The sequence below is a fragment of the Boeremia exigua genome, assembly GCF_020726555.1.
Source record: "Boeremia exigua strain MPI-SDFR-AT-0100 chromosome Unknown C7974scaffold_5, whole genome shotgun sequence".
NCBI classification, from domain to species: Eukaryota; Fungi; Ascomycota; class Dothideomycetes; order Pleosporales; family Didymellaceae; genus Boeremia; species Boeremia exigua.
In genome coordinates, this window is record NW_025763522.1 from 1228781 (window position 1) to 1244590 (window position 15810).

Below are 15810 nucleotides of genomic sequence, written 5' to 3' on the forward strand. Positions count from 1 at the left end.
GACTACGACCAGATTCGGACAGAGAAGCCTGGATTGCTGTACCTTGCTTGCAGCGATGATTTTTGATTATATTAGCGATACCGATCTGTTAAGGTTCTTGACCGAGGCTCTGTGGAGGATTTGAGCCTCGGCATGTACGCATCGCACCAGAAGCCGTTAAGGTGATGGCTCTAGGACCGGCACGAATTTGGGCATAGCGTCTCCGATCGAAGGATCAGTGCGGCGTCACTTTGGGTTATGTGTACGCGCATGGTTCAGTCCTTGGTATTGGTCCGGATTCAAAGATCGCACAGCCCTCAAAACCCATCAATGTGGCATTTTCAAGTAGCCAACCTCATGAGCCGACCACACCCAGTATCGGTTTTCGCGTCAACCCCACGGCTGCACGGATCTACTTGATATCCTAGCAGCACTATAAAAACCATTGGTATCGTTCGACTGGTATAGCAGTTGCGGGTCGTTGGGACAATAGAGGCGTGACGAGGTGCTTCAGACATGTTGAAAAAGAAATAGAGTGCAGGTAGTGAGCTATCCAAGTGATGTTCGCTGCCGCCCAGTCAGAAGCGTCAATCGGAACAGCGAGCCATGACAACGGAAATTGCTGTTGAATCAGTCAGAAGTCACTTCCTAAATCTCACATCCTCACTGATGCAACGCTACCGCACGTCTTCCCGTTGCCGTCCACCCGGGCCATGATCGAGTGTGCTAAACATGCATCCAGTGTCCATAAAGTATCCGTGCGCCAAGCCTCAAAATCACTCCGCTTTCGATGGAAAAGCAATGTTTTGCCGCATTGGGTAATTAGAGGAAATGCAGGTTCGCGTCGTGGCGCGAGAAGGCAGGGGTAAGCCCTGTGAATGGTGCCGGGCGGACCGCTGCATCATCACAGCCCACGCAGGGGCTTTCATAAACGGGTGTTTATGATTGTTGACGTTAGGGTGAGATTGCAGTTGCGCAAAAGCTTGCAAAAGGGTGCCACGCCCGCTTGCAAGGTTCATGCCGCGTGGCTCAGCCTCACGAGTCGATCTTGAAGATAGTCGCCCTGTGCAAGGCAGCACGAGCTTTCCAGCGCGTGCAAATGGACAGCTGGGTTCCAAGCGAGATCGTTGTTGGGTGATACGAGTTCCACACGTAGCCATAGCGTCAAAATTGGAAGCAACGGTCGGGGAACCTTCATGCCAATCACTATGGAGAACAGGAGTATCCCCATGTGTCCTCGGGACATTGCCCTGGGCGCCAAAAGATGAAGGACTCGCTGGGCGGGCTCAGTCGCTCGAAGCAATGAAGTTCCGAATTCTGAAACACGCATCTGGCCAGTCAGCGCTTGAGGTTCCCAAACATCCTATCCCCAAACGAGGCCGGGATGCTGCAGCTCCTTCCCCACGGCAATCGACCCAGAGCTGCAAACACCCGACACGAGGCTTTATAGAAGCAAGGCCCACTTCACTATGATTCCCTCATTCACATTCGGTCTTTTGCGCCATACGCGCTCGTTCACTCACTACTTTGCTTCTCTTTTTTTACTTCGTTTCTTACTTCTAGCCTTCTAGCATTTGCAACATGAAGTTCTTCGCTACTGTTGGAGCTGTGCTCCTGCCCTTCATTGCGTCGACCGCAAGAGGCATCGAACTTGATCCCGAGAATGAGGCGTCTATCAAAGCGGCGGCGCGGACTTATGCGTACGGACTGATGGAACTCTACAAGAACAACGCCACCGGAACACCAATAGAGGAGATTGGTATCTTTCCACAGCCTTTATATTGGTGGACTGCGGGCGCAAGTTGGGGCGGCTTGATTGAGTACAGTCAGTTCTCTGGAGATGACTCGCATGTCAAGGCCTTGCAACAAGCCTTGACTTCCAACTACGGACCCAACAACGACTTCATTATGTCATACCGCAAGTCACAGACTGGAAACGACGACCAGGCGTTCTGGGCTCTCGCGGTTATGTCAGCGCTTGAGTACCAATTCCCGGAACCCGAGTCAGCCCCCGCAGATTACTTGGAGGTTGCTGTGAACGCCTTCAATAACATTGTCGGACGTTGGGACACAACCACTTGCGATGGAGGTCTTAAGTGGCAAATTTACCCGGAGAACTCTTACGGCTACAACTACAAGAACTCTATTTCGAACGGTTGCACCTTCGCGCTGGGCGCACGTCTCGCTCGCTACACTGGTAACCAGACATACGCGGACTGGGCGGAGAAGATCTACGACTGGACCAAGTCTGTGGGTTTGATCAGTGACATCTACGAAGTTTTTGACGGCGTTGATGACAAGACGAACTGCGCTGAAGTGGCTGACAAGACCCAATGGACTTACAACAATGCCATGTTCCTCCACGGCTCTGCCTTCATGTACGATGTCACGAATGGCGCGAGCGTGTGGAAGGACCGCGTGTCTGGATTCCTCTCCCATGCCGAGCTATTGTTCTTTAGCCCAGTCGAGAAAGACAACATCATGTACGAGTGGGCTTGTGAGACAGGAATATCTGGACGTACCTGCAATCTCGACCAGCAATCATTCAAGGCCTACCTTTCTCGCTTTATGGCAAAGACTGCGGCAGTTGCACCGTTCACGAAGGATACAATCACTAAGTATCTCACTGCGTCTGCTGTAGGGGCCGCAAAGTCGTGCTCGGGCGGAGATGACAAGGCTACCTGCGGCTCAAAGTGGTACACTGGCAGCTGGGACGGTCTATCTGGCGTTGGCCAGCAGCTTGCAGCCTTGGAGGTCACTCAGGCACTGTTGTCGCTGAAGCAGAACATTGTGCCTGTCAAGAAAGGTGCGGTCGAGCCAAAGCCTACTGCTGCGCCGAAGCCCAGCTCCACACCTGCAAGCAAGCCCACCACCGCTCCTGTCTCCAAGCCTGCTGAGTCAAGCAAGGCAGCTGAGCCTAGCCCGGCGCCTTCATCTAGCCAGACTGAACCTATCATATCGAGCGCAGATGTGCCCGCACCACCGAAATCGACTGAAGTTGCGCCCGCCAGCAGTGCTGCACCTTCGACCGAGAACGCAGTCCAGACATCAGCAATTCCAAACAAGTCTACGCCAGCAGCCATCGTACCTACTGTGATTGCTGTCCCGACATCTGCCGTTCCAACTCAGTCTACCCCATCAGTAGCCGCACCAACTGAGAAGCCCGCCAGCCAGGTTGGCGAGATTAAGACGTCTGCTGCGAGCTGCTCGACAAGCACGACCGTCACGATCACCGTCTCGAGGCCCACTGCAGGTGTTAACACCACCTGCACACCCAGCACAACCATAACCGTCTACGTTCCTCCCGTCACATCGGCTCCAGAGGTTCCGTCTGTGGCAACGTCCAGTGCACCCGTGGTACCCCCGGTTCTGACTACACTCATGCCTGTCGCGCCACCTGCTAACGTCAGCGTGCCAGCTAATGGCAGTGTACCTAGCTCGACAGCACCGGTCGAGTTTCAAGGCGCTGCTTCCAGCACGAAGGTCATGGGCGGCTCTTTCTTGGTCGCAATGGCCGTTGCCGTGGTGGCTGGCCTCGTGTAAGATGCGTGCGGGAAGCTTTCTTCTTCACAGTCCCCTCGGGACCTTTATTATTGTACATATACCCTTCATATCAAGGCTTAGCCAAGACGCAGCCTTAGCATGGTTTGTCGATACTTTATAGACCATAGTAGAATTGACTAGTTCATCGACGTGTGCTACACAGCATCTGCAGCTGGCCGCCTGTCGGCGTGACGTACTGATGTCTGCATCCAGGGTCCAGTAACCTTCGCGGAGGGGTCAGTAAGACAGACAAGCGCAGATGATGAACGCGATCTGCGAGTTTGATGTCGCAGGCATGATGTTGATCAGCCGCCCGGTTGATGGACAGCTGCCCCGCGTCGGCGCCACCAAGCTCCTCAACGTCGCGCACCATGACCAAACACGTCCTGCCCGCGGCCGCCTGCTGCATCTCCACAGACCCGAGCGCTCAACAGCAGCAATAGCGCATCCTGCACGCGCGCATAGCCGCTAGATCCCCTCAGCGAAGGCGTGACGATCCGGGATCCGGCTACTAGGAGTAATTGGATCGAGGGAGCAATGCCTGCCTAAAGCGCCTCTGCCTCATTCCACACACCACAGTCTGCGCTGGACATACGTGTCGTTGCGACAGAAGTAGCGAAGGTGCGCAGCCGTCGGAGAGAGAAGGAGCAGTTGCTGACATGTGCCAGGCCGCAAGACCCGACTGCATTCCCCACTGTTCTTCTGCACGTCCGCTTCGAACCTCGAGCGCGTCCCGCATACCTCCCACCACATCACCCCACAATCGCTACACACGTACCTTTACCGCCGCATCGATATCCCAGCACCCGTCGCTACACAGCCTGGACGGCTGCACCGCCAGCATGGCGAAGCAAGTGAAGGGCAAAACGCCCATCGCGGTCATGAACAAATATGTTTACGACGCCTTCCTCTGGACCTTTTCTATTCTGGTTGAGCTGTTCTTCCGCGAAGTTCACCCCAGGAGCAGCTGGAAGGTCCCTAAGGAGGGCCCGGTCATCTTCGTGTGCGCGCCACACGCCAACCAGGTATGGCCGTGTCGAATCCAGAAACGCCGAAGCTAACAAGGGCAGTTTGTTGATCCTCTGATGTTGATGCGCGTAGTCAAGAAGGAGTCTGATCGCCGCATTCAGTTCTTAATTGCCGACAAGTCCATGAAGAGGCGATTCATTGGCGCCATGGCCGGCTTGACTGGTGTCGTGCCTGTGGGCAGAGCCATGGACGCCACGAAGCCTGCCACGGGCATGGTCTATCTCCCGGACCCGATCAACGACCCGTGTCTACTCCGAGGTGTTGGGACCAACTTTGAAGATTCCATGTTCATGGTCGGTGGCTCCATTGTGCTGCCAAAGGTCGACAACAAGGCAGCCACTGCTGAGATACTGGAAGTCCGGGGACCAGAAGAGATCAGGCTAAAGCGTGGCTTCAAGGGCGGTGTTGCTATGCAACAGCTTACTGGACGTAATGACATGACCAAGGACGGCGTTTTCATCGACGGTGCCTCAGCAAGGAGAGGCGTCGCAGATGGCTTCGAGGGTATCAACTTTCTCGTGGCACCGAAGCTCGATCAGACTGAGGTCTATGACGCTGTGCACGCCGTGCTCCATCACGGGGGTAGCATTGGCATCTTTCCCGAGGGTGGTAGCCACGACCGAACCGATCTCCTGCCGCTGAAGGGTAAGTTTGCATCCTCTCCGACTCGCGCATGTGCTAACAATCAGTAGCTGGTGTCGCTATCATGGCCTTAGGTACAGTTGCATCAAAGCCAGATTGCAACCTGAAGATTATACCGGTTGGCATGAACTACTTCCATGCCCATAAGTTTCGCTCAAGGGCCGTCATCGAATTCGGCACACCGATCAATATTCCACCTGAGCTTGCTCAAAAGTTTGAAGGACCAGGCAGACGCGAAGCTATTGGCGATATGCTTGAGTCCGTCCGTCAAGGTCTCATCTCAGTCACTGTTACGACACCAGATTATGAAACGCTACAGGTTATTCAAGCGGTTCGCCGGTTGTACAACTCCAAAGGTACAAAGCTTCCGCTACCTAGGATTGTGGAACTCAATCGACGACTAGTCAAAGGATACGAGCGCTTCAAGGACGATCCTCGTATTGTTAAGCTCAGGACAGAGGTTATCTCGTACAATGCCAAACTCAGGGCCGTTGGATTCCGGGATCACCAAGTGCAGTATGCCACAATGCATCCTCTCAAGGCTTTCATCCTGTTCTGGTATCGCCTCAGTAAGTTACTCATACTTACGGCTTTCGTTCTGCCTGGTACTATGCTTTTTGGGCTAGTCTTCGTCGCCACCAAGATGATTTCCATCAAGAAAGCAAAGGAAGCGCTCGCAGCGTCCAACGTCAAGGTTCAAGCTCGAGACGTCATGGCCACCTGGAAACTACTTGTTGCCATGGCGGTCGCCCCCGCATGCTACCTGTGGTACATCAGCCTAGGTCTCCTCTGGTATCGTTACAACAACTGCAACGGCTATGTTCCAGCAGGGATCCAAAAGCGCTACCTTATCGTCATTCAGGCCATCATCTACCCCACTGTAACTTATGCAGCTCTCCGCTTTGGCGAAGTTGCAATGGATATCCTGAAATCTCTTGTTCCGTTGTGGAAGATGATGAATCCTTTCTCTTCTGAAGAGCTGGTTAAGATCAAGCAACGCCGCGAAAACCTTGCTGAGCGCGTTAACGAACTCATTAATGAGCTTGGTCCCGAAATGTTCGACGACTTTTACAGCAAACGCATCCTTCACGATCCATTCATTGAGCAAGGAGAACCCGGCACGCCGCCGCAGAAGTCTCGCGCTGAGGCCGAAGAGGAAGGTCCAGCCAGTATCGAGACGTACGATTACCCCATATCCCCAACAAGTCCCGGCACAGAGAACGAGCTACCTCGCAACGAGTCTTTCCATGACCTCGCGAACCAGGATATTTTCTCTACTCGCCCACCGACGCCCAAGAGAGGAAGAAGCAGGAACAGTAGTAGTTCCAATCTGGGTTTCCAGCTCAAACCGTTCAGTACGATTGATGGCAATCTGGACATAGTCAAGCAGCGACTTAAGGATGGTGTAAGGGAGCGCAGGCACAAGAGACGGAGTAGTGGAGCGAGTGGACTCCAGGATGGATTTGAAAGTGATCGGAGCAGCGAGGCTGGGGAGCTGGAAGGGTTGACTATGACGAAGAGGAAGTCTAAGTGAATGAGATCGCAGACCGTAGCGAGTCACTCTGGAGGGTTGGCAGGAGACATAGAAAGAGGAGCGCGACTTCGCCTCGTCAAGCGTTAGAGGCATTATACCACTGTCATGAATTTATTGCTTTCTCTTCGTATGGATCTCTACATGTCGTTGCTCGAGATACAAGGTAGATGATTGGAAGCTTCACGCGCTTCAGGACGAAGTGGCTCATCCAGAAAGTATTCTTTTAAACGACATGATGATGTCGTGAGCAAGTCCGTCTGTCTGTGTGTTTCGATCACAAAGTTGTGATGGCGTTCCTTACTCATCACAAATTTTCAAGCAGCAGCTGCACTTGCGTTAACCATACTTGATTGAATTGTGAACCAGAGGCCTGCTATAAAGCCAGAGAAAGAGTTGAGTAAGCTCAAGCTCGCAGTTGGCCTGATCAAACATAATGCCATGTACTGGAAATGATACCTCATCTAAGTCAATTGCCATGAGCGGCTCTCCGTCGTGGGCTGACAGCTCACGTCTGCAGAGCAGTGTAGTGTACAGTAGTATCTCCAAACATGCTGCGTTCTGGTTAGACTCCTTGGGAACGGTGCTCCTGCGTCTGAGATTGCACAACAAGACTGCAAAGACACTGCGCAGAAACAATACGCAGAAACAATACGCAGAAAGACTGCATCGCAAGACTGGGCCGCAAGACTGCACAAGTAGACTGCACAAGTACATGCACTTCGGAGCCCAGTTGCGACAGTCTTAAACTGCAATTCCTCATGTGGCTCGGACAAGAAGCTGCAGGTGGCGGTGCACACGTAGCACGCCCGATTCAGGTTTGGGCGTAGGTGAAAGCGCCACGGCGCGACAAAAAGAAGAAACAACAGCACTCCAGCACCGCGTCTCGAACCCAGGTACTCACCTCCAAGTCCTCAAAAACCGCAAAAAGGTACAGTCGGTAGATGCAACTCTGGCCAGGAGCGCTGGGCCATACTGCACCGATCACCCACGGCCCACATTCAGGCTCTTGGATTTTGGCGGGAGCCCGAAGGCACAGCGACCAGAGACCGGTTCTGCCATAAGGCAGGAATGTGTTGGTGATCTGTTGAAATAACGTCGAATGTTTCCAAACATATAGCAAGAGAAACTGTGTTTACGTCCTCACAAAGAATCAGGGTCCAGGTGACGCCAGCGTGTGTGGGTACTGCCCACGCGCGGTGAGAGTGAAAGGTGAAAAGTAGGCAATGGCAAACAGATCCTGGGATCTCCAGCCTGTCGCAGCGCGATGCAACGTGCTGATAGCCTGGGAACACCGCAACGACTGCTAGGCTTTGGCAGTGACCACTTGCGGAGCAGCGCATATTCTGGCAATGTGTCGAATACAACACAAGACAGCCGTCTGGACGCTCTGCACCAGGTCAGTCGTAAGTATTGCGCCGCCACTTACCTTTAGATATGTGCGAATAACCTGCTGCATACTGAGCACGCACGCACAGGCGCTACACGCAGACTTCGGTGCATGTGTTTCTCATCTGCAGTCGGCGCGCTTTTCATGTTGCCCAGTTGATGTCGTATATACCAGGATGGTCAAAACTGGGATTCGACGTAATTCATACTGCTCTTGCTGGCTCGGTATGGGTGTTGGTATTTGTGGTTGTGAATGCGTCGGTGGCAGTCGCAGCATCCTAGGATTGTCCGTAGATGATGGCAGACGTTGGCAGGTGAATAAGAAGCAAATCCCAGTTGGAGCAATCGAAGCCTTCTGTGGTGCACGCGAGGGTGCCTTCGTATTGTCACAATACGCTGCTATTGTGCGGTGTCAACTTCGTCGCGTCATCGCTCACGACTTGCTGGTGCCGAGCGGATGGACGCAACCTCAATAGGATCCTCCTCTTTTTTCCGTGCAGTTTAGCTGTAATTTTGGGCAGAAAGTCGATGTTCTGAACTTCTTTTCGATAGGAGAGGGGTGAGGTGTGAGGTTTGAAGTTGCATCAGAGTTCGCTCACGCGTCACGCGATCCTCCATCAGGCATCGCTCCTTCCGATCACTGCGCATGGGGCTGCAACCCACCATGATTGCTCCACTATAATATCAGAGATCGTGTCCAGCTTCTTACTGACATCATTTTTCGCTGATGTAACTCAATACAGCTTGATCTCAGGCCTCGTACCCGAATACCTGCACCCACAAGGGATACGGGAAGACAATATTGATTGTGACGCAGCTCGGCAAGTACAGTGGGTTCTTGCAAGATGTGTTTTCTATGGTCCTGCTACTTGGAGTGACGAGGGGGGTGAGAGGTCATGGGAGGATAGATAAGGAGGTTTCTGTGTGAGCTTCGTTGGTGTTAGCCATGATGTAATCAGGGATCGGCGCAAAGTCGTACGTAGGACAATAATTATCGACAACCAAGTTCAAGACCTGGACTTCACATATCATCAAGCAATAGGATCTCTTGCCAAGAATACAGTATGCATATGCAGCCATATAGCCCTCTATAGAAACTCTGTAATCGAAACCTGGGACGTGTAGCGCCCCGTGTGCGCTGGCATCACGCAGATCCAACCCTGGAGTGCTTTGGCTCCTGTTCAGTCCTCGGCATCAGCGAGAAGCTCTAGTCTCTCACAGGCCGTACTCCAACATCATCATGAGGTCCGTCTAGCCTCGTTCTAAAAGCGTCTTTTTCAATCAGCTTCAGTTGCCGGCCAACCTCCTTTCCTTCTCGCTCTTCACGCCATCCCGGATTGCCGCCATGTCATCTCGCGAGGCGTTGTAAGAGGCGTTGACCTGGTTGAAGGGGTTGTCCGGGTGCTTCTCAAACTCCTTCCTGATCTGATCAATCTTCTGCTGCCGCCTAAGGCCCTTCTCGTCCTTCATCTCTTCCAGTCTCCTCTCCTCGAACGCAGCGTACGCAGCCTTGAACCTGCGCTCGGGGTGGCGGTCCAGCTTGTCCTTGCTGTCGGATGTGAGGTCGAGCGCATCGAGGGCGTTATCGATACCAGTTGCGTTGAGCGCGCCTGGCTTGTCGAAGGAGCCCAGTGCCGAGTCGATACCACGGCCTGCGGGCTTCTTCTCTGCTTTCTTTGCGCCAGCGCCCTTGGGCTTGGAGGGCATTGAGGCCTCTTCTTCGGCGAGGAGGGCTGCTTTCTCGGCCTTCTTTCGAGCAGCTTCAGCAGCCTTCTCGGCGGCGGCGTCACTGCGATGGAGTTAGTGGACGATGGTGGTATATGGAATGCTCGAAACGCACGCCTTCGCATTCGACTTTGAGCCCTTGTCCCACTTGGCGGACTCTGCGGCATCTTCGCTTGCCTGCGCTGCCGCTTTCTTTGCGTTGGCAGTGTCAGCCTTGCGCGCCTGGCCCTGGGCCTTCTTGCTGCCCAGGTTGTCGCCTCCTCCTCCGCCACCCTTGCCTTTGGCCATGTTCGCTGTGGTACTTGAGCTATATGGAGGGACGGAGATGTGATAACGGCGACGCGAGAGCAGCTCGATGTCGGAGTGGTGTGACAGTCGTGTTGATGGCTGAGTCAAAGTTGGGAAGTTGCCGCGAAGAGCTGCCTGCGGGACCGGCAAACGGCGGGGCAGCACTTGCGTCACAAGCTGCAAGCCAGGGTCTGAAATTTAGCTTTGACAGGGGTCTGCATGCACGCTTCCTGCCGCCTGACATGCTGGTGCACATCGCCAACCTGCGCAGTGCTCAGACATTCGCTTTGCAGGACTTGCTGCCGTTGGTCATAACTAGTAAATGCTGTTGCAAAATTCTCTATTACTTCATATAACATTAATCTAAGCTCATGCACCATGTCTGCAGAGTCTATCTCCCTTTCGCGTGCTCAATATGGTGAACGCCGGTCTACATGATGCTATACTAGATGCAAAAGCGCGAGGGGGTATATAAGAATACAGATGGCGAAGTAAAAGATCCAAGGCACAAAGGCCACGACGATCTGCTGATAATTACAAAAACACTACCTACGATTGTGTAGTCTGGCGCGACAGGGTCGGTCGCAGTGCAGGAGATGCTTCTTTACGTAGCTGGCGGACCACAGCTTCGAGCTTGCGACGCTCCTCTTGTTCGGCCTGTATTATCGTCGTCAGTACTTAATTCCGCTGCACCAGGAGTGGCAACTGTACTCACCCTCAAAGCCTTTAGTCCTTCAGATGTTCTTTCCCTCATCATCTTCCTGAACTCGTCACGCATCATGCGAATGCTGGTAGCTCCCAAGTCGAGCTGTTGACCGGGGCCACCTGGTGTACCTGGTGAGCGAACACCGAGCCATTTGACCTTCTCGTCGTTCAAATCGCGCTCCAGTGCCTCCTTCTCACTGCGCAACTTGTCGATTTGAGCTTCGAGTGTATCGCGATCCTTCTCATTATGAATGGCATCGCGAGTAAGTGCCTCGTACTCGGCAGCCATGCCTGAAAGCTCGACCTTGAGGTTACGTTCGGATTGGCGAGCCTCTGCTTCAGACTGCGAGGCGACATCTTGCAGTCTACCAAGAGCGTCTAGTTCAGCGAGAAGCGACTGGTTCTTCTCAGCAAGGTCATCGAGCTCCTTCTTGATAGCAGGATTGGCGAGAGACTCAGCAGCGCGCTGGGAACGACTCCCGTATGCCCCATCAAGCTCGGCCTTGGCAAAAGTGAGTTCGGTCGTTAGACGGACGATCTCGCCCTCGAGGTTGCGATACTCCTCCTCCTTGTCATTCAACGCATTTGTTGCTTCGAGGGAGCGAGCTGAGGCTGCTTCACTTTCTATAGTGGCTGCCTTCAAAGCAGTAACGAGCTCATCAAGTTTAGCTGCAGATTGCACAAGCTCAGCTTGTCTCGCTGTAGCATCAGCCCGGGACTCATCTCTTGCCTGCTGGACTTCTCTCAACTGACCCTCCAGGGATAGCGCTCGTTCCTGGGCGTCTCGGATTTGAGCTTCGTAGCCTACACTACGACCTTCAATCTCCCTACTCTTCACGTTGTACAACGAAGTCACCTCCTCGTTGTCCTTACGTTCCTTCTCAAACGTAGCGTTACGTTCTTCAGCTTCTTGCATCCTCTTTTGATACGACACAGCAGTCTCCTGCACGTCCTTGAGTTGGTTCTCGTAAGCGACGGCACGGTCCCGTGATTCTTTTAGCTCTTTATCGAATGTGGCAAGACGTTCTTGCATGTTGATGAGCTGAGCCTCGAGTCCTGCGTTACGCTCTTGCGTCTCCTGCATGCCAGGGGGGTTTGCTTTAGCTTTTTGCTCGTCGAATTCACGTAGTTGGCCCATTGCACGCTCGAGCTCGCCTTCCATAGTCTTCTTCTCAGATCTTGCGCTGAACAGCTGGTCGTTGAGTCGCTGGAACTGCTCTTCCTTTTGGGCGTCCGACTTGTTATTGAGCTCTCGCTGTTGCTTTATCTGACGTAGCAGTACAGAGTGCTTATCTTTCATTCCCATGGCGCGGCTGAACAACCATTGCACCTTTGAGGAGAAAGCAGGTAGTGAGAAAGACTCGTTGGCATTGAAGTCCTCGTCGGGTGATAGCTCATCACTCGCGTCAGGATCGTCAGCGAGCACACGACGGCGTTCGCGTTTTCGTTCGCGAGCTTCCTCTTCGCCAGCCTGAATAATTTGCCACAGACCCGTGAGCGTAGTCTCATACCTCTCGGCTTTTTCTGCGCCCTCGTTGTCTGCAGGCATTGAGCGCAGGGTGTCCAACTGGTCATTCAAAGAGTCTTGTGTTTGTTCGAGGTTGTATAAGGCGTCTTCCATGTAGTTGAACTGGTCGGCTTGTCCTCCTCCCGTGATGGGTGGTGGAGGCTGGAGAGATTCCGCATTCTCCGTCTTAGCTCTGCTGAGTACGCCGTAGAGCTGGTTGTTGATGCCCTCAAGACGTCCTTCAACCTCACTCATGCTGTGTCGAGTCTTACTGCGTATGCTTGCAAGCTCGGCGTTAGTATCACGCAGTCCTTGGTCAAGGAAATCGAGCTGGCGGTCAATGCTAGAGGCATCTGCGTTATCTCCCTGGATTTGTGGTGGGAGAGCATAGTCCTCGTTACGCCCTGGGTTGGCTTGCACGATCAGATCTCTGAGACGCTCGTTCAATTCCTCCAGACGTCGGCTCATGGTCGTCAGTGATTGGCTCTGACGGTCCACGGACGGGGAACGGTGGTGCGTCCCATTCTGCAGTGCCATCATGAGACTATCGAGGTTTTCAGGTGTCCTGTAAAAGCTCCTATCGTCAAAGGTGTCCTCTCCATCATCGATGCCGTTGGCTCTGCCCACTTCATATGTCTCCAGGCTGGCAGGGCTGTCTGGCCTTGCGATGCCATTCTCCGATGGCTGACCAAACGCGCTGCTCTTTTTGGGGCCTCGGTGCGTGAGCTGCAGCACAGCAGCCGTGTGCATCAGAAGCTGCATGTCGATCATGCGCATTCGCGATTCGATCTCCAGCAGCTCCCTGATGAACTCCTCAACCTTCTTGTTGCTAGCCTCCAAAACTTCTTGCGACTGCTCGTCCTCCTCGTACCCTTGTACGGGATTACTTTCCTTGCTGCTCAGTCCCCTGCGATGCCCGTTCCCCTTCTTGGACGCCAGGCGGGTGAGCGAGCGCGTTGCATCGCGGATCTTGGTCTCGGATTCCAGCTTCCTCCTAACTGTACCAAGTCGCGAATCAAGTGTCTTTTGTTCCTGCTTAAGCGCTTCCACTTCCTCCACGGTCATAATGTCAAAGTACTGGCTGTCCCCTATCGCCGTCTCCACTAGCAGGTGCATTGCGACTGGATCTGTGTTCAGGACATCTGAGCTCCTCTTTCGGGGATCCCGAGGTGTGTAGCCGCCATTCTCACGCACGGTATCCCTGCGGTCCCCGAAGACGTCTGGCGGAGGTATGAAAGCGCTGGCGCCGAAGCGCGGGGAGATCTGGTAGGCCATGGGGAAGAAGCTGGGGGACGGCGCGCCGACGCCAGAGGGATAGTTCGAGCTCGGCGAGGGGAAGTCGTAGGTCGGGCGCGGACTGAGCATGCCGCCCTCGTAGGGGAACTGCGTACGCAGGGCATTGCTGGTCATGGTAGGCCTCGGTGGCCGTGGTGGTGGCCGGGGCAGCAGTCGAGAGCTCGAGTCGCGAGAACGAGGCGCAGTACTGGTTTGCAGAGAGAGCGCAACAGAAGTGAGGAGCAGAGCTCGCGCAGCAGAGCGTGGATAGCTCACGGCGGGCAGCGCATAACAAGAACCATTCAATCAGGAGAAGCGCGCTAGGATATCCAGTTGCATTTGCTGGCGAAGCTACTGTCCAATGTTTCTTTGATTCGGCTGCGGCAGCGCCCCCTGTCAACATGTCAAGCTACCAATTCCAGGGGTTCAAGTGGCCCGAACGCCGCGCGGGTATTGCACGGCCTGGACTCGGCAGGCACCATCTCCACCGCGCGAGCCGAAATGCCCTCGTGTTGGCCGTCGCAGTGACGCCATAAAGTGTAGGCGTTTCATCAGTCGCGGCTCTGACTCTGCTGTTCTGCACCTCGACATCGTGAGCGCATGAAATCCGTCTGCATAAGCCGAATCAAAAGGCCCGAACGTCGATCCCCCATCGCAATTAAGATTACCATCTACGGGTACTACTCGGATTCCAATAAACAAGCGGAATGATGTCTGAGCAACCAAGACCGATCTACTCTCAGGAGCAGATATCAAAATATTTCGAACGTCTGAAGCTATCTGGGGGGGACCAGAAATATGACATATCTGGATTGGACACTGAGGATACTCTCAAGTATCTTGCACTATTGCAGAAGCATCATCTTGCTACCATACCGTTCGAGAACTTGACGCTGCATTACTCAGCTCATCACTCAGTCAACATCCATCCTCAAGCCTTGTTCACGAAGATCATTGGAGATAACAATGGCCGTGGAGGATATTGCATGGAGAACAATGCCTTGTTTGGCACGCTTTTGTTCTCGCTTGGCTTCAATATTTATTCTACCGGTGCCCGTGTCAGCAATGGCGGAGTCTTTACAGGCTGGTCTCATATGGTTAATATAGTGACTATAGGGGAGACAAAGTACCAGATTGATGTTGGTTTTGGTAGTAACGGTCCCGTCATGCCAATGCCCTTGGACCGCTCGGGGGTCATTCGAGAACACATCAAGCCAGCTGCAGCTCGTCTCCAATGGCGCAACATTCCCGGTAATACGGACCCGAACCAACGTCTCTGGGTATACGAGCATCGTCCGGGCGCAGAAAGCGACTTCACCCTGATGTACTGCTTCACCGAGCTTGAGTTTCAACCCACTGACTACACACTCATGAACTATTTCACAAGCACAAGCAAACATATTTTCTTCACAAGGGCAATCGTATTGGAGAAGAAGATCCTGGATGATGCTGGAGAGCTCGTGGGCCAGCTGATAATGAGCGATCGAGACCTCAAGTGGAGAATATACGGGAAGAAGGAAAAACAAATCGAGTTTAACAGCGAAGAAGACCGTCTTGGTGCTCTCGAAGAACACCTCGGCATCCATTTTGGCGAGATGGAAAGGATTGGGATTCGAGGCTTGCCGTCTGAAATCAAGTCATAGCTGCAGTCTTTACAAAAGGAATTGACATTGCTTGTGGTGGATATGTAACATTGGCTTTCGTTTGGAATGTCTTGCGCACTGCTTAGATGAACCGCTGCTCACACTGTACTCTTGTTAGCATTGCCCAAGCTTCCTTAGCTAGCATACGTACCCTCCATGGGTTGTTGAGCTCGAAGCCAGCCGGCGCCTCGGCTTTGTCGGTCTGTCCTCGCGCGAAACCGGTCAGGCGGCGGTCGCGCTCCATCACTGCGGTATCATCAGTATGTAGTCTCCAGCATGAGGTCATCATAGGAAGATCGTACTTTGCTGCACAACTGTTAGTCAAGCTCTATGATGCTCCCGCAGACTGCTACTTACCCTGTCCCAGGCGTCAATGCCTCGCCTAGTCTTCTTTCCTCCGTTCTGCATCTCCTTGAGCTTTCCAACGGACACGGCGCTAAATGCGAAGAACTGCGGCGTCTCCGTTAGAGCGGTCCAGCACGGTCAATTAGGGCAGTCAGCGTACACCGGTCATAATTGCATATGGCAGCAAGGCCTCGAAGGGAACACCCATG

The 15810-nt window shown here is 53.5% G+C and overlaps 6 protein-coding genes across 6 annotated transcripts; 3 read left to right on the forward strand and 3 right to left on the reverse strand.

The window, feature by feature from the left end:
• Nucleotides 1-1387: 1387 nt before the first annotated feature.
• Nucleotides 1388-3789, forward strand: C7974DRAFT_392554 (glycosyl hydrolase family 76-domain-containing protein). The gene has a single exon (XM_046141692.1). It carries the CDS (start codon nucleotides 1561-1563, stop codon nucleotides 3520-3522), a length of 1962 nt encoding a protein of 653 aa, XP_045998101.1. The 5' UTR covers nucleotides 1388-1560; the 3' UTR covers nucleotides 3523-3789.
• Nucleotides 3790-4203: 414 nt separating this feature from the next.
• C7974DRAFT_169628 (CTR1 suppressor protein) lies at nucleotides 4204-6796 on the forward strand. The gene is made up of 3 exons (XM_046136124.1): nucleotides 4204-4547; nucleotides 4593-5196; nucleotides 5244-6796. The coding sequence occupies exons 1-3, from the start codon at nucleotides 4365-4367 to the stop codon at nucleotides 6725-6727; spliced, it is 2271 nt and encodes a 756-aa protein (XP_045998102.1). The 5' UTR covers nucleotides 4204-4364; the 3' UTR covers nucleotides 6728-6796.
• A 2366-nt stretch (nucleotides 6797-9162) lies between these two features.
• C7974DRAFT_392557 (uncharacterized protein) lies at nucleotides 9163-10312 on the reverse strand. The gene is made up of 2 exons (XM_046141693.1): nucleotides 9954-10312; nucleotides 9163-9902 (listed from the first exon to the last, which is right to left on the reverse strand). Exons 1-2 carry the CDS (start codon nucleotides 10124-10126, stop codon nucleotides 9401-9403), a joined length of 675 nt encoding a protein of 224 aa, XP_045998103.1. The 5' UTR covers nucleotides 10127-10312; the 3' UTR covers nucleotides 9163-9400.
• A 109-nt stretch (nucleotides 10313-10421) lies between these two features.
• Nucleotides 10422-14005, reverse strand: C7974DRAFT_334403 (Up-regulated during septation-domain-containing protein). Its single transcript, XM_046139155.1, has 2 exons — nucleotides 10842-14005; nucleotides 10422-10783 (listed from the first exon to the last, which is right to left on the reverse strand). Exons 1-2 carry the CDS (start codon nucleotides 13746-13748, stop codon nucleotides 10676-10678), a joined length of 3015 nt encoding a protein of 1004 aa, XP_045998104.1. The 5' UTR covers nucleotides 13749-14005; the 3' UTR covers nucleotides 10422-10675.
• A 315-nt stretch (nucleotides 14006-14320) lies between these two features.
• Nucleotides 14321-15256, forward strand: C7974DRAFT_310422 (arylamine N-acetyltransferase 1; the record flags this gene model as incomplete). Its single annotated transcript, XM_046138269.1, has 1 exon — nucleotides 14321-15256. One exon carries the CDS (start codon nucleotides 14321-14323, stop codon nucleotides 15254-15256), a length of 936 nt encoding a protein of 311 aa, XP_045998105.1.
• An 82-nt stretch (nucleotides 15257-15338) lies between these two features.
• On the reverse strand, nucleotides 15339-15809 carry C7974DRAFT_412340 (uncharacterized protein; the record flags this gene model as incomplete). Its single annotated transcript, XM_046143634.1, has 4 exons — nucleotides 15339-15359; nucleotides 15408-15557; nucleotides 15614-15706; nucleotides 15762-15809. 4 exons carry the CDS (start codon nucleotides 15807-15809, stop codon nucleotides 15339-15341), a joined length of 312 nt encoding a protein of 103 aa, XP_045998106.1.
• Between the last annotated feature and the right edge of the window lies 1 nt (nucleotide 15810).